Source organism: Catharus ustulatus, chromosome 1 (genome assembly GCF_009819885.2).
Source record: "Catharus ustulatus isolate bCatUst1 chromosome 1, bCatUst1.pri.v2, whole genome shotgun sequence".
Classification (NCBI taxonomy): Eukaryota; Metazoa; Chordata; class Aves; order Passeriformes; family Turdidae; genus Catharus; species Catharus ustulatus.
The window spans coordinates 159,998,481-160,019,233 of record NC_046221.1 but is presented as its reverse complement, the minus strand read 5'-3'; the positions used below and the strand labels follow the sequence as shown (position 1 = coordinate 160,019,233).

At 39.3% G+C, this 20,753-nt stretch overlaps 1 protein-coding gene across 7 annotated transcripts in view; it reads left to right on the top strand.

The window, feature by feature from the left end:
* TRAPPC9 (trafficking protein particle complex subunit 9) overlaps nt 1-20,753 on the top strand; it is a 439,395-nt gene that overhangs the window by 124,398 nt on the left and 294,244 nt on the right. For all 7 annotated transcript variants that reach the window (XM_033069168.2, XM_033069193.2, XM_033069144.2 and 4 more), the window contains one exon: nt 13,012-13,154. In XM_033069168.2, the coding sequence (XP_032925059.1) occupies nt 13,012-13,154 (143 nt within the window). The remainder of the gene's footprint in view (nt 1-13,011; nt 13,155-20,753) is intronic.

Sequence of the window (20,753 nt, the reverse complement as noted above, 5' to 3'; positions counted from 1 at the left end):
TCATAATTCTTATAATTGTCTTTTTTCCCTACTCTTTTTCTCTGAAAATTTCATACTCTGTACAAATATTTCAAAAATAGGAGACTGTTTCTTTTGACTACTGACTGTTGTGTAATTGCCTGGGATCATACCAAAAATTATTCCTGTCTTTTAGTTGGTGTTCTTGTTGTAAATGGGAAGCATTAACACCTCTGTGTTTTTTACAATGTGGATACATTAACTTGCCTTTTTGGTGAAATTATTTCTAACAAAGCCAATATTTTACTAAGATTTAGGAAAATTAATTAATGAGGAGTTCTTGTTAATTTTTCAGAAATCACAATGTTTGCAGTTATAACATTTTTAGTTATGTTAAAATTTTTTAAAATCCATTTCAGGATGAAATAGAAGTATTATGGTGCTTTTTAGCAGAGTAACCCATTAAACATGAACTCTTAGCATCATAATTGTAGGAATAGGTAGCTAGAGCATCTCATTGCATTGTCTGACCAGGAGTGAGTCAGGATTGTTGAGTTGCAACTCTAAACAGTGGTACACAAATAGAATTTCATGGAGAAGAAACTTGGAGATTGTTGCATGTTGTTTTTCTTTTTTCTAGCTTAAAACAAATTGTTAATTTTATTTAGTTTTTTGTTTGTTTGTTTTCCTCAGTCAGTGATTTCATTCAAAATAAGGTAAAGACAAATTCCATCCATGGCAGCAGTTGTAAGGTAAAGAATATCCAGTGTAGGTTTATATCAAATAGTGTTTCCATAGAAGCTGTTAAGAATCAGCACTCTTCCCAATTTTCTGGTTTTGGTTGTATTTTCCCATTGTGATCTTTTTTCTGCAGAGCTTAATGGGTGCTCAGGTGGAATTCACAGAACAAGGATGGGTTTTGCCTACGATTTAATCGAATATGAGTAACAGCTGGAAAATGCATGATTATGTTTTAAACCTCTGAAGTTATGAGTCACTGTTTGGGAGTTTCCTGCTGCATATTTATTGAGTGCTCAGAGATGACTCAGTGTGTTTTTTAAGTAAGCATTTGTAATTGTTTTAAGTGTGTGCTAACCACTTAGGTTGGGAATCAAGTTAGCATCCTTAATAAAATCAAAATAGTGGTTTAAACATCAGATACAAGAACCAACCTTCCTTCCTTCCTTCCTTCCTTCCTTCCTGGAATCCTTCCTTCCTTCCTTCCTTCCCTCCCTCCCAGATGTGTAACCAGAAATGGTTCAAGCATTGTCTGAGCTCGTGCTCAGAAATCAGCACCAAGCACTTGCTGCAGACTGGTCAAATTGTCACTGACAAGTCCTTTATAAATCCATATTTCTGAGACAGCATGTTGTTACACCTCTCATTTGCTGTGTGACCTTTGACTCGGGAAAATGTGTCTGGTTTTTGGTAATATCACAGAATTTAAAGTGTATTCTGAGCCTTCAGGAATCCTCAGTGCAGGTGGACCTGGAGCCAGCCAGCACAGCCGTGTCCAGCTGGTTGAATTGTGCCAAAATGGGGTCAGCAAAGCATGGAAATTAATTTTAGTGTCATCTCTATTTCTGATTCATATCTGCAATTATTTTTCTTATGGTTATTGAAAAGGTAAGTCCAGATTCCCTGTCCTGAGGGGAAACTTTTGAGTGAATCACATGCAGTGAGTTTATAGGAGCACTGACTGTGGGTTTTAATGGTGTGACTGAAGGCTTGGCTGCTTGGCAGATTGACTTTCAAAGAGCCTGCCCAGGGAAAGAAGATTCATCAGAATGAAAAGTGTTGCTATTCTGCAACTGGAAGAACCCATTTCTAGCCAGAGTAGAGGACAGATTTAATTTCTGAAGTCATAGTTCTTGAAAACTAATTTCACCATTTTCTTATTCTGTTAGTTTTGATCATCGTATTAAGGAGTAGGAATTTTGCACTATTCATTCCATATTAAACTCATTAAATCAGTGATAAATTTAGCTCAGTAACTTTACTGATTTTGAAAGTGATTGTGCTACTGGAGCATCTGTTTCCAACCCAAGCAGCAGCTGAAAAATCTGAAGTGCTCAGTCTCTCATATTTATGTGTTAATGTCTGTGCTGAATAAACAGATCTATAGATTAAGTTGTTCAAGCATTCCTCTTTTAAAGCCCCTTTCTTCATTTGCTTCTACTTTTGAAAAGTCACTAATTGGGCTTATCCCTTCTAATCAGAGGAATTCCTGAAAAAAAACGAGGATTATTTAACCCAAGAATTCCAAAGAGCTCTCATGTAAAAATCTGATCAGTTCCAAGAATATTTTATAGAATTGATTTTTTTTTTTCAGATTTATTGGATGCATTGTTTCTTTTAAAGATAATTCAGTTATTGAAGAGGAGGATTTTTATCTTTTAGGGTGTGAGTATAATTTTTCTTCAGAGTGTACTACAATAATATGAATAAAAATTATGCACATAGCAAAGAGAGCTGGGTTCTTCAGAGTAATGTTTTGAACAGTGAGTGGATTTGATACCTTCATTGAAACCATTTGTGTGGGATGGATCCCTGAAGTAAAACAGAAACTCTGAACCTGTGTAAGACCTTGGCCCATAGGGAGGTGCATGTGATTCTTCCTTAATCTGGAATATTATTTTCATGTTCTCTGATGGTTCAAAAGTTTGTAGGGGTGGGTTGTTAGAGGTGAAGATCAGCATTGATCCACATGTGCAAGGTGAAGTTCATGCACATGGAGAAGATGGAGTTTTAATTCCAAATGCACAGTGATGGACTCTGAATTAACCATTGCATGTAGGGTAGAGATCTTGAAAGCATGAGATGCTCTTCAAAGGCAAATATTAGGAATAGAATATTAAGAAGTAAAGGAATAGAGAACAAACCAAGATGTTTTTTTCTTTCTCTCTCTGTGTGTGCAATCTTTCCCTCTTTTCTCACAAAGGACATGGAAATAGAAGGAACAGGATAGGGCTATGTTAGGAAAAGTGAAACAGTGTAGAAATGTTGAAAAAACAAAACTGAATAACTTTGTCGTGTTACCCAGGAACTTGAGGTTGTGGCATATGAGCCTTTTCAGGCTTGGTGGTGCTGCTCTGGTGAGAAGGTTGGAGGAGGACTCTCCCTCACATTTGCAGACCTTAGCAGTGTTGTACAGCTTTGTTAAAGTCTCACTTGTTAAACTGAGAATATATTCTGAGAGGTAATGCCTGTTTGCTGAGTCTGGAGCAGCCAGATGTGGTGTGGAGCCATTAAAGAAAGCCCTGTGCTCATTCACTGCCTGTGAACGAGCAGCAGCACTGAGCAGAGGTGTCAGTCCCAGCTGGGGAGTCTCTTCTTCAGCACTTCTTTCTGGTTTTGTCTGAAGTTCTTTTTGAATTGTGACTAGCTTTATATGTTATTTCATTTATGGTTTCATGACACATGGAATTTTCATATCTTTGTTATGCCCACATCTTGGTTTTATCCACTTCTCACTGGGGTACACCTTTAGTGAGAAAGGATCTGCCAGCATTTGTGCCTTTACTCTTGAGATCTCTGTCTGGAGGGTGACATGAGCAGGTTTCAGTGAGGAAATACATGCAGTGATGCTGCTCTCCAGCACCCAGCATGTTCTTAGCCATTGCTGGGAGAACCAGGTGGTCTCCACATAGAGAAATTTCCCCTTGGAAGGGTGTGTGTATGTCTGTGATTTCTTCATCAACATGTATCCCTGAATTTATTCTCTCTTTCTGTCTTCCAGAGCAGTGAGGGCAGCAGGTCAAGGGAGGGGATTCTGCCCCTCTGCTCTGGTCAGAGCCCACCTGCAGAGCTGTGTCCAGCTCTGGGGTCCCAGCACAGGAAGGACATGGAGCTGTTGGAGCCAGTCCAGAGGAAGCCAGAAGATGATTGGAGGGATGGAGCAGCTCCGCTATGAGGAAAAACTGAGAGAATTGGGATCATTCAGCTTGGAAAAGTGATGGCTTAGGGATGGCTTCTTTGTGGCTTTCCAGCACCTGCAGGGAGCCAACAGGAAAGATGGAGAACCTGCAAGGGTGACAGGACAATGAGGAATGGCTTCAAACTGAAAGAGAGTAGGCTTGGTTTAGATAAAAGAAAAACATTCCTGACTGTGAGGATGGTGAGACCCTGGCACAGGTTGCCCAGAGAAGCTGTGGCTGCCCCATTCCCAGAAGTGCTCCAGGCCAGATTGGATGGGGCTCTGAGCAACTTGGTGTAGGAGGGTGGCCCCCCATGCCAGGGGGGGTTGGAATGAGATTGTCTTTAAGGTGCCTTCCATCTGATGCCATTCTGTGATTCTGTGATTTCAGAATCCTCCATTCCTTCTCCCCCTCCAAGGCCAGCATCCTTGTTCCCTAGCACATGTTTTTTTCTAACAGATTCTGCAGTTCAGTGTCAGCAGCCAGAAAACTCTCCACGGGAATGTTCCACATAAAAGTTACTTGTGTTTAAATTATTTTTAATCTCTCATCTGCACCTCAGCCAAGAATGAGATGCTGTGATAGCTGTGGTCAGCAGTGCTGGACCCAGGCTGAGGGAGGTAAAACCTCTGGGGCAGCTGAGAATGGGCATCAGCCCCTTGGGCATCCAGCTGCAATAGTGGGACCCAGGAGGCCTGCATGCAATTTGCCTTTGATTAAAGAAGGCAGAATTCTGTGATTATTGCAACAAAAATAATTATGTATTTCCTGAATATTCCCAGAGGGGATTTAAACTCTAGGAGGGAATATTGTCCAGGGGAACGATGCTGTGTATTCCTGCCTTCTGTCTTTAGGAACTAACAACTTGTATTCCAGCTAAAAATGTGCACAAAATCACTGGTGAATGTGTGGCTGCAGTAGTCAATTAGGAAGTGCAGAGTTTAATGAGAGATGAATGCTCTTCAGTACAAGATTGCTGGATATTATATTTTATCTGTCAGCCTGTGTATCTGTTTGTCAGAGCAACCTTTGATTCACCCTATTTGTTAATGCAGAATGACTACACCAGGCCTTTAAACTTAATATTATTCTGCTCACATCTCCATTCTCATTATAAACATGGCTATTTTTAGCCTGCACAGATTCAGAATGTGCCTTGTAAGCTTAGGGGGGATTTATTGAGCTCCTGTGTGTATTCACTAGAGATTCCTTGTTGAAGCTTACTGATTTAGGGTTGGGGAGGGGTAAAATGTACTATTTATTTCCCAGCATATGCCTGCAGGAGCTATATTTAGCTTCTGCTACTTGTCACTGCCATTGTGCTATTTTTACCAAGAGATGCAGCACTTTCATTGTTCAGGGGCTTAGCTAGACAGAGATGTGGGTGGGTGAGCTCCATGAACTCTGGTGTGGTGCAGGAATTGCTCCTGGAAGTCCATGTGTGTGCTCTGGGGACACTTCACACAATGGGCACCTTGTTTCCTAAACCAGGTGTGTAAAGTCACCTGGTTAACACAGGGGCTAAAAATCACATTTAATTGTGTGTTAGACTGATAGAGAAACTTGACAGGTGTGACAATGGGGGCTTTGTTTGTTTTTGTACAGGTCTGACTTGCTGCAGAGGTACAATTTATTTCATTGCTTAATCAGTTGTTAAGAATTTTATCCTGGCTTTTGTAGTTGCCAAGTGTATTTTTAATGGAATACAGAAGAGAAAAATTAGCATGGAGAGTGCGTGCTGCAGTTGGGTCCAGGAGGATGATTACATATGCACTACAAGATCATTACATATGCATATCCTTTTTATAATGCATGTATCAGGGCTCCTGCTATCAATTACTGCACTGTTTGGTGCTCTAAGGAGCAATATCTACAGGGAGAGTCTTCTTTTCTTACTTGGGGAAAATCAGGAATTCTGTCCTGATCAATGAAGTATTCCAGTGGATTCAGATTTGCTTCTGGATTGGCATGCAGAGAAAAGTGGAGCACCTTTCTTGGGTGCTTAATTTCTCTTTAAAAACACAGGATTTATGTTCTAGCAAGAAAAGGAGGGCAGTCATATTATCCATGAAAATGCAAAAACCCTAAAGGACATTTTGTGTATCAGAAAACCAGACAGGTTAGCCATGAGTGAAGAGACTGATACTGTCCAGTGAGACTGCAATGAATAAATCCCTTTCTGCAAAGCAAATGGATCTTTTCCTGCCAACCTCAGGTCCATGGTTGGACTTGATGATCTTGGAATTCTTTTCCAACCTTGGTGAATCTATGACTCCATGATATTGCTGTGCATTTGTCCTACCAATTATTTTCATGTAACAATTCAATTTGTTGTATAATTAAAAAAAATAATGATTAGGTAGTGTTTTCTGCAGACAGAAATATTTGTTCAAATTTTTGTCTTCATTTCTTAACATGGACCTTTCTTGGGCAGCCTAAGATTGTGCCAGACACGAAAGACATTGGAGAGAAAAAAATTGTTTTCAATTTTGAAATAATACTCACCTTGAATTAACCCTTGTGAAGTGTAAAGGCTTGATGCTCTCATAACAACTGCTAAACTCCACTTCTCCTCCCAAATGTCCTTCCAATATGAGTGTTTCAGGTGAAGCAAGGTCTGAGTGTGAAGGAATGATGTGAGTTCCTGCTTGGAAGAAGATTTGAGGATAACAAGATCCAAGTTCAGCAGCAAGAGTTGGGTCCAGAGACTCCATGCTAAGGAGCTGTGTGTCTCAAAACCAGCAGCATCTTTCCTTTAACTGGAGGATTGTTTTCCTATTAGATTGGAGATTTTTGTCCTCCCAAGAAGAATTACAGAATTTGAAGGTAGCCAGAAGTGTCTCTGCTTTTCTTTTTTAGCAGTGTAGGAGTGTTTTTGTTTGTTTGTTTGTTTTGTTTTCCTTTTATCCTCCTGAGAACAAGTGGGCAGGAGGACATTCAGACTTAGAGGCACCACTTGCTTCTCCCAACACTGCAGTTAAGCCCCGTTCTTTTTACACAAAATCATCCTTTAAGCCTCTCTTTTTGTACAGAATTCATTCTCTGTCAGGTTACCATGTGGAACCTTTGGCTGTAGACTCAGTGATGAGAGGAAGAAGCAAAAATGTCAGATATAATTTTGTTAGACCGTTGTAAATAAAGCTCAAGGAAGTGCTAATCTCTATTAATTTCGATGGCCAGATGAATACATAGGCGGAGCTGTGAGCATTTCCAAATGCCAGGGCTGGGATTTGAGCTCAGTGCTAAACATAGACACAGTCCTTGTGTTCACAAATTGCTACAAAGTGGAAGCTTGATGCATTTGAGTCTCATCTTCCTTCATTTCAGCTATTTAGGCATATCCATTTTCTTCCCAATACTTACTTTTTGGCCTTTTCCTTAAAAAGAAAAAGAAAGAAAAATTCAGCTGTGTCCCATGCCTGTATTTGTGTCTGAAATGTCCCATGTGCTTGCATTAAAAGCTTGCAGGACTGGACCTTTTTGAGGTTGATCAAGTGGCACACAATTTTTGGGGCCATCTCTGCTGTTGTCAGGAGCTTGAGCATTGCCAGGGTCATCTGCTGCCCTTGAAAAGAGTGTGGTTAATTGGAGAAACTCACTTCCTCCTTGTTACTGCCACATCATTTAATTAGTTACAGCTAGGCAGCTGAAATTCCTGATCCATGGCTTTATTTACACAAAGCTCTTTAAAGGTTTTAAGCATTCCACACAGTAGAAGAAATGGAGAAATTAATTTTGTTGAGACAGATCCTCTGGTGACTTTTATGAGATGGAACTGATGAAATAGCACATTTTTATTTCTCTTTTTTTAGTGCTGAGAATTTTACTGATTCTTGGTCAGAGTTGTGTATGGGAGTGGAATGGTCAGAAAAGAAGAATGAGGGAGGCAGAGAGAACTTAATGAAATTGGGGTTTCTAGTAAGTCTAAGGGGGGGGGAAAAAGTCCACACCCAAACCAGAGAACACAAGGCAACAGGTGAGAAGGGGGGCTGAAGTCAGAAAAAATGTCTGAACATCAGGAATGTGTGGAGCCAGTGCTGCTAATGGGAATTTGGGTGAGAAGAGATCAGGAGCAGGATAGGATTTGGGAATAAATCATGTTTACAGTTGGGCAAGTAATCTGTATTTTTTTTCCCCCCAAAGGAAGGTGTATTTTAAGGTTACATCTAGAACAAATTATTTTTCAAATTTCAAGCCCTAATCACATAAGAAATTATACTCATGAATGAGAATTGTGTTCTAGGAGGCATTCAGAATCTAAAATTCTTTTCTGAATTTGTGTATTTTTGAGTCTGGTCTTCATGCTGATTTTTTTTCCCTTAGTTTTTAGTTTTTAAGTGTTACAAATTTAAGGAGGAGTCTGTAGTGCTATGGTGTGGTGTTTCTTCTGTCATTGCAGTCAACATCTGCAGTTCCTGGGGAGCAAACTGCCTGGAGCACTGACATTTCATCTTTTGTTAAGTGCTGAGATCTGCTTGGTGTCATTTTTACTATACTGAGGGAATGTAGAAAAGACCTGCAAACACAATGTGTGTGAGCCTTGCTCACAAATTATGATTTGTTAATTTAATTATGGAAAACACCAATAATATTTCAAAAATCATTTTTCAGTTTGGAAAAAAATTGAGGCAAAATCTTCCTTGTCTCTCTTAAACACAAAGAAAAGGATGTGGGGTGGTGGGATACTCCAAGAAATATATTATAATAACAACAGAATCTTCTGGTTCTTTCAGTAGCAAGATAAAGTCAATTATTGCCAGTAAAATTGTTTAGAGATAAAGAAGCAAAGAATAACAAAACAAATTGACCAAGCAAAATAAATGATGCAGGAATTCTACCCAGGAGCTTCTGACCTGAATGTTTCCAAGCTGGTAAATTTTACAAAACCCAAAATTAAGATGTATAAAAGTAATTTTCAACAGAAATGAGGAAAGTAAATGAACATTTTATTGTTTACTTGTTTACAATACATTAAGAAATTTGAGTTTCCTGAGTACTAATTCATGCACTGTGTGTCATTCTCACTGTTGATGGTTTCTTTGCTAATTATTTCTAATTTTGTTGTTCAACAGTTTTAAAAAGCTTTTTACAGCTTGTTTTCAATTTTTTTTTTTAAGAAAATGACATTTAAAATGCTTTTCTTATATTGAAAGATTTTTTTTCTAAAAAAAGGTCTGATTGTGAGCATTGCTAATATTAAATTAAGCTAATATTAAATTAAGCTGGTGCTTTGTGTTCTTCTATGGAAATTTTATTTTTTTTTTACAGAGAGCATATAATGATTACATTTCTTATATCCTTGATTTATAGTTCCTTAACATGTTCTTGGTCTAAGAGATCCTTGAGCTAAAATAGTGTTATTTGCCACACAGAACTTGAGCACTTTTTTGGGGGACAAATTTTCTTGAGTCTGCTATTCAGTCAACCATCCCTCAGCTGAGAACAGGCAGAGAGAAAGGACTGAGCACCATATTTCACTTGCCAGCACAAGAAATGCCCTTCACAGGGCTTTTCCCCCATTCCATTTTCAGCTTTTCCCCCATTCATTTCTCTGTTTCTTTTGTCATTGCCTGTTATGGAGTTTTCTGTTCTCAGTAACGTTCCTGCTTCTGCATGAGCAGCAATAATCTGTAGAATTAGATGGAAATTCTCTTTAGATTTGACTCTGTGTAGGAAGTACTGGGGTAGTAGTTCAGTAGAATTATTTGCTGTGAGCAAATAATAGATTGCAATTGAATTGGCAATTAAAAATTAAAAATCAGAGGTGTTGGCAGATGGGTGCTGACTATTACCAGTGAGTGAGGAAACTTTAGTGCCCAATGGTTTGCTTTTCATTTGTGGTATCAAACCTCAGTTCCTTTCTAACTTTGCTTTAAATTTTATTACATGAGAACAAACATGCCAAAAATACTTTGAAAACAAAATGCATGAAAAACCAAACCAGCAATTTTTGCTAGTTTTTCTGCAGAATAATTCTGGTAGATGTCATTGATAGTGGGTGCTGTTGGTTAAGAATCTCTCATTTGGAACTTAGATACAGAAACATTTTTGTTTCCTTTTCTTCATCAGTAGAAGGAGGACCAATGAAATAATAAAAAATTTATCAAAACAAAACCATCATAGTAAATATTTACTGTTGAGTTTCCAGAATGGAGCTCTGCCTTAAAAACAAGAATCCCCCTAAGTCTACAGGTTTCTGAATTTCAGATGTGTTCAAGTTATCAATAGGCTTCTTTTCCTGCCTGCCCTGAGAGCCTGGTGTGCTCCCTCCTTCCTTCCTTTTGTTTTTTATGGGTCATCTGCAGGCAGAATGATGCTCAGGGACACCTGTGACATACCTGACATCTCATTTTCAGTCTGCAGTGATGCAATGTGGAGATATCTAAGAGATGCTACTGGGATTTGTAAGGATGGAGAGAATCTGCAGCTCAGGCTGTGATTTGTGTATAGGTTTGACAAGGAGTCAGGATACAGCATTATTTAAATTGGGGGCTGTAGCATTTGGGCCATTCTCTGCTGTGGGAGAGAGGGATAAATTATTTTAAATTTGTAGGTTTATGAAAATGTAGGATTTTTTTTTATCATATAGAAAATTGATCTTTCATGTTATAGGTGAAGTAATTTTTTAGGTTTTAAAGGAGATTGAATTGTTTTGTTGTGTTTGTTTTTTTTAAATGCTATTTTCTGTTCATATTACATAAATCCTAAGCAATAAAACTGTCTCTAGCCACCTGAAGGATCCAGGAAAAAAAAAATTCCTTCAGTCATCCTGCACATCCATCTGCAGTCCTGATGTGAAGTCTGCCTGATGTTTTTTCTTTGTGTGCACATGCACATTCATAGACTCCTGCAAATCATCATGGCCAGAGAAAGAACAGAGGTTTGGGTGTTCTGCAGTGCTCAGAATCTCTGCCCTCCTCAGTGTTTTATGTGCCCAGTTAGATCTTACATTTTGGGTGAGAAGGGATGTCCTGCTGCTGTCTGCATCAATAGAAGATGGTTGGGTTTCCTTTTCCCTGTTTCTCTCCAGTGGGATTTTGGGAGACACAGCATCATCATCAGGATTTCTCCCACAAATTCCTCACTGCAACAGGGACCAAGATTATGATGCTGTCCTTAAACTCTCCTGCTCATCAGTGGCACATAATGGTTGTAATTTTAGCCTTTTTCCTGGAGGTTTTTCACTTGGTCTGGGATGGGAAGGAGTTGGAATTCAGAACAGTGATGCTCTGTGACCTTTCAAGCTGCAATCTGGTGTGTTTACCTGTAATGGGGCTGGGCCTGCTGGAGCAACTTTGTGCCACAGTGTGGAGTGAACCATGGAGCTTTTCCCAGCAGGACACTGTGAGCATCACAGCAATCACACAGAACATGCAGAGAGTTTTCACCATGCCCTAATTGAAATTGAAGTCCATTCTTACATGACAACCTAAGTCGTGTCAGATCCCTGTACTTACAGAGCCTGGCTCTGAGTTTTATGAAATGGTCCAGCTGGTTAATTAGGATGAAGTATGTTTTGAATGGGTTTGTGCTTTTTTATTTTTGTGTTTAATATTGATTAGCTCTCCTGACATAACATGAACTTAAGTTCATTAACTACAAATTAGGAATTGACATAAACAGAGTAGACGGGTATGTCCAGAGTGCCCAGTGAAGGGTTTTATTTGTATTGTAAGGGGACTCTCATGAATTTTAATGAAACTAAATTAAGAATTAAAATTAGTCCACTTAAATGGGAGTTGGAAATAGGCAGAACAGTTAAGTGCAGCAGAACATTAAACTCTTGATTTTGGTATTTAAATCACTGGATTGTGGTTATTTCAAGAAAATAATTCTATCTCTTTTTTTTTTTTCCCTTCAGCCAGACTTATAAACAGAATGGTATCAAACAGAAATGGGTTTTTTTGTAAGTCAGAAAATCCTTAGATTGTTCCTTAGAGCTCATGAAAAAAAATAACAGGTCTCATAAAATTTTTTGTAAATCTTCAGTTGAAAAGCAGAGTGCTTTTACCTATCTGAGGCTTGATGGTGTCTGATAAATAGATTTGCTTTCCTGGATAAGTTGTTGACTTGAGGTTTGGCATTTTTTACCTTTTTTTTTTTTTTTTTAATAAAGAATGAGCTAAAAGCCAAACAAAGGCAAAATTGGTGTTGTTTCTAAAGCCTTTTAAGAAGTGTCTGTCCTTCCAGATACAGGATTCAGCACAATGTGTGATGTCCATCTCAGGGGGAGGGCTGGCACAGCCTCTGTCCTTGCTCTGAGATGTGGCACTAACAGCTGCCTGAGGACCAGAATAAAAACTGAGGGGGGAAAAAAAGTCCTCTGACATTTCCCAAATTCTCACCTTGCTTCCAGCAAATCATATTTCAGGAACATAATGAAAGAAGAGGTGGTGAATAATCTCTTTGGGTCAGTCACAGGGCTGCTCTGAGCTTGAACACTGATGATGACCTGGGGACTGTGCTTGGAAGCTTCTCCCATGCTGTTCATCGAGGGGAAAGACACAAATCCCCAAATTTTCTCACAGAAGTAAAGGCTCAGTGCTGCTGAGAGCAAGGAGTGCATAAGGCTCATGCTAGATCATCATTTCTACTATTTACTAACCAATCCTTTCCTATAAAATGAACACAAAGACAAGGTGCATGCAGTTAGGTGTTGTTCCAATCTGTTACTTCATGGACATGAGAGTAAGTTTGCACTGACTTGTTGAGAGACCAGATTCTCTCCTCTTTGTATAATCTTTATCTGCCCCAGAACTTTGGGGATTTTCCATTTGATTTTGCAGATAGTGAAGTGGTGAATATTTTTCAGGAGTATGAAAAAGTGCAGCATTTAATAAACCCTAACTCTTTAAAGAAACTCTTCATTTTTTCAGTGTTGAATGTGATATGGAGAGGAATTATGTAAAGGGAAGTCCAGCTGACTTTGTGCTGCACTCTTTAGTTTTCAAAAGGATTAGGCAACTGTTTGCCTAAGCTGCAGTTATTTGTTAGATTGCCTTTTTTCCTGAGATAACAGAATGGATGGGTTAGGAAAGCAAATTTGCAAATCACTTCTGTGGCCTAATTTAATTGAACTTGTGAAATGCACAGTAGTGAAAAATAGCTAACAAGGAATTGACTTTTATTCCTCCAGACACTGGAAGCCATTTTGAACTTCAAGTACTCTGGTGGACCAGGACATGCTGAAGGATATTACAGGAACCTTGCCCTGGGTCTGCACGTCGAGGTGGAGCCCTCTGTTTTCTTCACTCGCATCAGCACCCTGCCAGCAACAAGGTGAGCCTTGCCCTGACTCTGAAAATCTCCCTCACTGTCTCTGTTCTGTTGAATATAACTTAAAGACCACATTGGAAATATTTTGGTGTCATCAGCAACATATAGATAAAGAATTACAGTAATTTCACAATTATAAGCTGCACCATTTGGACTAAAATTTTGGTCCGAACCCAAAGTGCGGCTTATAATCAGGTGCGGCTTATATATGGACAAAGAACGAAAAGTTGCTGTTTTAGTTTGGAGGACAGGTGTCTGCTGAGAAAGGCAGGATATTCTCTTTGAAATAGAGAATGTAAACCCCCTCCCTCCAAATTATTAGAATTTTGAAATCAAGGGACTCTCAGGCAAAGATATGGGAATTAGGAATAACAGTTCTTTTCTAGGGAAATTAAAATAGAAATACAGTACTACAAAGAAACAAACCACAAACCCTGACACAGTCAGAGTACAACCTGACACCCGTCAGGCAGGGTGTTGGCAGCAGTCCCATTCCATGGTGGCTGCATCCTCCTGCAGTGACAGATGTGGCTCAGTTGGAGCAGTGCTCCTGTACAAGGTGCAGTTTCCCTCCGGAGATCCAGTGGTGATGTGGAGAAATCCGGTTTTCCTCTGGAGTCCAGTGGAGAAAGGGGCTCCCTTAGTGTCCCAAAACCTCTGTTTTTATCTTGGTAAGAAATGTTGGGCTCTTCCCCCTGGCTGGAGCAACTTCCAATGGGATACAGTAATTTTATCAGTCCCACAGTGGGACTCAATGGCCATGAGCAGAAAATGACTGGCTGGAGGAAGGATGGGTTGTGAAAAGATAAAGAACAATGCCCTGCCTGGTTTCAATGGATGGCTCATTAGCAGAATATCTCCCACGGAGATAAGGATCAGTGCCCCCACCCTCAATAGGTGGTGATAGAACAGATACCTTTTATCACACTCTGTATTGTAACGTGCGACTTATAATCAGGTGCGGCTTATAGTCGTGAAATTACTGCACATGAAGAAATTTTCAAAATTGCTTATTTATGAGTTTATTGAAGCAGTTCGTGTGCACTCAGCTGCTGAGGTTCAGACATTTTCTCATGATGAAATATTTTAGCAGGGCCAGGATATCTCATGTTTATTGTACAATTTGGTGACTTTTTTCTGTATCTCTTAGCAGTTGTGTTGTGTTGTGTATTAGGGTTTGGTGTTTTTATAACAGAGTTGTACTGAAAATGCACATATGAATGATGTGACAAATAAATTGTGACCAGACTCTCCTTTGGTGCTTGTTTTCTCCTGTAAACCACAGAGTAGTTTCACATGTCATAATGAATATTAAAAATCAAGGCAACACTTGATGGTGGTCAAATGCTGTGATCATGAAAATCTGTTTCAATGAAATTTATCAGCCACTGAATGCAGTTTTTAATAATTAGTAAGATCATTGTAAAAAACCCTCTATGCACAGTGGGAGCAAGAATTTGGTTTGATGAAATTCTGAGATTATTTCAGTGCAGTTATGTATGCAACAGTAATAATAATAATAATAGTTGAGAGGGAACTTAAGTGAGCCAAGAGATTCCTGCTGGCCTGGGACCCCTGGGAGTTCAGAAGTTTAAAGATGGGCAAGAAGGGAATGCCAATCTAGGACATACTGGGTGAATATTTAATTTTCAAAGGAAAGAATTGAGTCACCAGTATCATACCATGGCAGAAATGTCCAAGGATAGATGGACAGCCTGTGGCAGGAACATGGCCTGAAAAAAGGGCTGTGAGCAGAAGAATTAAAGCATCAAGGCAAGTTTGAGGCTTGAACATGAAGAAAAGTTGGAGGGTTTGGAGCAAGAAGAGTGATAAGATGTGATTTTTGCTAAAACATAAAGCAACTTCAGTTCCTGCTGAAGGGAAGATGACTGACAAGGGAGTGGAGTTTTTAATCATGACACTGCCAAGAGGGATGGGATTCTCTTCTTCCTCACAGGTGATAGAGCAGATAATGGCTTTTGCAGATAGCAATGAATTTTAGGTTAGGCAAAACTACTGAAATGCTACAATAGGTTTTTTTAAGAAAATGTTTAAAAATGAGACAAACAAGATTATTTTTAATGAATCATTTGTGGCCAGCTCTTATAAAACCATATGGTTCTATTAGTAAGCAAATTTCTTGAGCATTTTGCTGCTTGAAAGTGTAACATAACATGGTTTTATTACTTTAGGAATTGCTCAAGTAAAGCAAATCTAATGCTGCTTGGCAAAGTCAGAAAATGGTATCCAGAACAACTGTTTGCAAAATTCTGGGCCTCTTTTTAATGATGTTCAGTTTCATCCCTACAATGTCACATTCTTCAGCCTTTGTAAGGTTTTCAAGATGGAATAAGTGATTTCTCTTGAACAACCTGGAACTACCACAGCATCAGCTAAAAATCATTTTCAGGAAGACTCATTATATAGGTTAAAATAACCAGATTTCATTTATTATTTGAATACACAGTCCTCTCCATTCAGTGTCAAAGAAGCTCTCCATACTCTCAAAATGTGTATTTTAATGGACAGACTGCTCTGTGTTTCATTGCAATTCCTTATAGTTACAGGGTGGATTGTGTGTGAAGCTTCAAACCTTCCATGAAAGCTTCAAATGCCACCTGATGCTTTTTATTTGCCTCTCCCTTGTTGGGATGTTGGCTTTTTGTGCTTGGCTTCCCTTTGTGTTTTGTGTAGTCCAAGGTTACCCCACCCCTGCCTTGTCAATCTGCTCCCTGAGTTCATGATGTGGGGCAAGCTTTTCATCCTGCAATCTTTACAAAGAGATGGAGGTGCTAATTCAAAGGCAGAGTTTCTGTGTTAGCAGGGCACAGTTTCCCACCTTGGGTGGCAGCTGCTGCTATATTTAGTGGCTCCAGTTCAGCCAAGTGCTTCAGCTCATGTTGTGTTTGCTTCATCCTTTGCCTGCTCCTCACACTGATCAGCAGTTGAGGCAGTGGAAACTTTCAGTGGTTTGGAGATGTAGTTAAAGATGGGGCTGCTTTTATTGGAGAAAAAGACTGTAATATTTACATTTCTCTCAGAAATACTTTCTTGCCAGACCTGGCAAAAAGCTTTTTTAAAATTTAATTTAATTTTATTTTAACGTATGTATTGTTTACTAAGCCCTGAATGCATTTTGGTATTCTTATCTATAACTGCTTGTTCCATGTTATTGGCTTTAGTGATCTGAGACACTTTTCCTTTACTCTTGTGCATCCCTGTGCAGGTTCTCCATCAGAAGGACAAGTCATGGCATTTGATATTATTATTTAGAGTGAAAAATGGCAGAAATGTGTATCCCAATCTGCTAAGGATAACTGTTCATCATTAGAGGAAACAAAGTTTATGTTTTTACTGTGGATCAGCTCTGCCAATATCTGAGACACAATGACAGCAAATTAAAAGTTTTTTTTTTTTTTTTTTTTTTAACTTTTACTTTCTCTGGTAAAAACCCAAATCTGGTTTCCTTTTGGTTTACATCCGAGACTTCATTGCTTGAGTACTGTCTGAGTTGCTGAGCTATTTTTGTTCAGCACTTACAAGAAATTGTATTTTATAATTTACCTCCTTAGCTGTCATTTCAGAATGGAAGTTATCATTGCTTTCATTATCTGGATTAATTTTTTTTCCTTTTCTTTTTCATTTTATTGTTTTTATTTTACATTTTTGCCTCCACAAAAGTAAGAAACACTAGCTTACTAACTCCTGGGTTTAAAAAGTCAAAGCAAACTAAAAAAGCATTGAACATTGATTCTTCCCTTAGGCCTTTGGTGAAAAAAACAAAGGAAAAACGTTAATGAAAATCCTTCACCCCCCCTGCATTGTAACATAAAGATTATGGTTTATGTAAAAGTCTTCCAAACTTAATTGGTATTTCTTCTGTTTAGCTGCTTGAGCAGAAATGCATGGGAAATATCTCTAAAACAACTGGGGATTTGGGCTTGGGTTTTTTTTTTTAAATATCTAAGCAAAATTATATCTTCCACTCATGCACAGGCTCCTGCCTTGTGGGGAAAAGTTTCGTTAACCACACCTCAAATACACCTTCAGTTGTTTAGTTATGACAAGAGATCCTTTTAACCTTTGTGCTGGTCTGTGGGGTGCTGAGATGTTGGGTACAGCCCCTGATCTGCTGCCTGATTCTGCTTCAGATTTTGGCTCTGCCCACCCCAAATTCTGGTTCAGATCTCTGCTCTTCCCACCCCAATTCGGGTTCAGATCTCTGCCCTCTCTACCCCCAATTCTGGTTCAGATCTGTGCTCTGCCCACCCCAAATTCTGGTTCAGATCTCTGCTCTGCCCACCCCCAATTCTGGTTCAGATCTCAGCTCTGCTCTCCCCATACCTTATTCTGGTCCAGATCTCAGCTTTCCCAACATCCAATTCTGGTTCAGATCTCTGCCCTCTCTACCCCCAATTCTGGTTCAGATCTCTGCCCTCTCTACCCCCAATTCTGGTTCAGATCTCAGCTCTCCTGTTGGGACAGAGGATGTTCTGTCAGTGAAGCATCTCATCTGCTCCCAGTCCTTCCCTGGCTGTCACCCCATGCATCCAAAGGGGCCGGCAGAGCAGCTTTGTGCTGGGAAATATCCCCTCTGCTCCTGTTCCCTGTGACCCTGGCTCTGCCTGATGGTGTGTGCAGGGTGGGGACTGGCCCAGGAGGAACATCCAGAATGCAGGAGTCTGCAGCAGCCCTGGAATGGGGTACCAGAGAGATGGAATTAATGTTGAAAGTTCTCTCACTCTGTCCTGCAGCTCAATAAAATCTTGAAGGGCTCCATGGATTTACTTGTTTAACCACTTATTTACCATAAAATGCAGATACATCTGTGAAATTGTACTAATTGTCTTCTGTAACTGCCTTGCCAAGTTAATTGATTCCATAGCAGGGCTTAGCTCCAAAACACTGCTGTGCTTCCAGAGTGGTTACAGCAGGTTCCAGGCTGCCAGAGGGGATCCCATGGTGTGATCCTGGACTGCCAGTGGAGATGGATTCAGGTGGTTCAGTGTAAGGAAACATTCTGTGGATAGTTTTGTGTGATTCTCCTCATCAGTTTGATACCCTGTTAGCTCTAAGCCAGTCTGCTGTTGAAACTCATCTAGGTTGTCTTGAACAATCTTCTCCATACCTGTTGTTTCTCTCAGATGCGTTATCTGTCAGTTTTCATGGGCACTGAATGTCCTTCCTTATTGCCTTTATAACAGAGCATGTAAAAATGCCACAAAACATACTGCAGGTCTGACAAGAGCTCAGGTAAGGTGCTGTGCACTCTGAGAGGGGCCTGCTGGGCTCCTTGTGTCCCTTGCCACTGTGCCACCTGTACAGAAGTGTCTTGAATAAGAGCCTACAGAGGCCAGAAAATATTGGTCTTGCTCACTGCAGATGTGGTGAGACAGTCTGAATTTGCAGATGAAGTCAATCCTCAGGGATGGTGCCTTCACTTTTAAGCAAAGTTGGGAATCCAGATATGTAATAATATTCTTAGCTGTAAATTCTACAAATTCAAGATTACAAGGTAATTTTTAAATCTTTAATTTTTTTTGTGGGGCAGAATACTTTCCTTCTGTTTTAAAACCAGCTGCTGAGACATCAGCTACAGATCTCTTCTGGCAAGTGCTGAGCCTTAGACTCTGCTCTTTTGTTTAAATCAGAGGAAAAAAAACAGAATGGTAGCAGGTCTGACACTTAAATTCAAAGTGCCAGTTCATCTCACTGTAAGTTCAAGGTAATTACCTTTGTATCATTAATGTGCATCCTTCAATGAAATGATTTGCTTTTGTCCAGAAGGCAGCAGCTCATAGCAGAGTCTGCAGTTTGCTCCCTAGTCTGAGACTTCTCATGTTCTGTATTTAAAATTAGGATGCAGTTTTTCCAGCTTGGTTTTACTGAGGGTTTGGAAATCTTGGCTGTGGTGAGGGTTCTCAGGAGGTCCTCAGCTGGGTGAGTAGAACTTTGAGGCTTAATGAAATCAGACATAATTTTTAGAATTTCCATTCCAGTTTCTGAGGTTGCCCCTATTTTCACTGCAATGAATTGCAACCCATCAGGTTTGGATCAGAAATTCTGATTATTGTATAGTTACAGATTATACAAGGGAAAGAGTAAACAGCATTGTTTCTTCAGCTGTGCTCTAACAGACTTTTTTGTTATAAAAAATCATATAGCAGTTTCTGAAACCCTTGTTGGTTTTATATAGCCAGATTTAAAAATTAGATGTTTACATTTGCTACATTCAGAATGAGAATCAGTCACTACTGATAGGCAGCTGCTTATAGTCTTCTCTTTCTTAGTATTTTGGTGTTCAAAATGTCATAGAGCTTTGATAGGTGGAGGAAAACCTCTCTTCTTTGGGTGCTTGAAGAGCAAGATGTTTAGTTTGGAGGAGGACTAAAATATTTATGTTTAAATTGATCTGATGTTTCTACATGGAGAAAATAGTAAGTATTAAATTCACTGTTTTGTTAATGAAAAACATTGATAATAAAGTCAGTCAGATTTGGAACCAGGCAAATTCAACTAAATAAAGCAAATAAAGCTCTCATTTGGTGCAATTAAACTGACAAATCATTAGGAAAATCTGTCAAGCAATGGGTTTATATTAATGTTCTCAGTAGTGGATGTCATTCTAAAATATATTCCTTATTTATACACTGTTGAGCTCAATATAGATTCTACTGAGTGGTAACTCATGGCACGTGGGAGGTCACATCCAGTGGTTAAATTATCTTGGTAATCAGAGGTATTTTACTTCTGCTAATGGTGTAAATTTGCAGTGGGTTCATGAAAGCAGCAAAAAAGTAACTTGCAGATTGAGAGAATTGATTTTTGAGATCCAGATGTTAAATATGTATGGTTTGACACATGAAGATGTGAGAACATAAATCTGAAAATATTTATAGATGTGCTGGGAATATTTAGCATAAGTGCAAAGGTTTACAACTGGGAGAAGTCAGATGAGGACACTTCTTGGAATATGTGAAAAGACCTTTTGCCAGTAAGGTGGAGAAACTGACTTAATCATTAGAATTGAGAGCTCCATTTTTAGATCATTTATTAAAAATTAAATTAAAGAGACCCTACTGAAGACACAACAGCATCAACAAAGGTGGTGAAGATTGTTCTAGAACAGAGAGAAGCCACAGCTTCTCTTCCCTGTCTGTCCCATTCTGGGTAGCAAGGGCTGTTAAAGGAAAACAGAAGAGAAGCAAAAGACAAGTGTGGGTATGAAAATACTCCATAATTTCAGTTGATGAGAAAGTTGAGATGAGTCAGGATGTAGAAAACTTGCCAACCCTCCCGAGAATTTCTTGTTTAAAGTGACTTTTAAACTAAGCTGAAGACAGAAGTGCAGAGAGATTGTTCACTGGAGTGAGCCATCATTGCAGCTGCATTTGGGGTTTATTTCTGTGTTCAGTGTTACTGGAGAATATCCTCAGCTGTCATTTCAAGTAATCACAATCCTCCTGAAAGAGATTTCTAGATCACAGTGTCATTGTCACTTGCCTGAAGTTCCCATGGCCCCAGTTTTGTGACTCTTTTTGGAACCATAACTGGCATTGTAAGGTTTTAAAAATACAGCATGATTCATTGTGCTGCTAACTT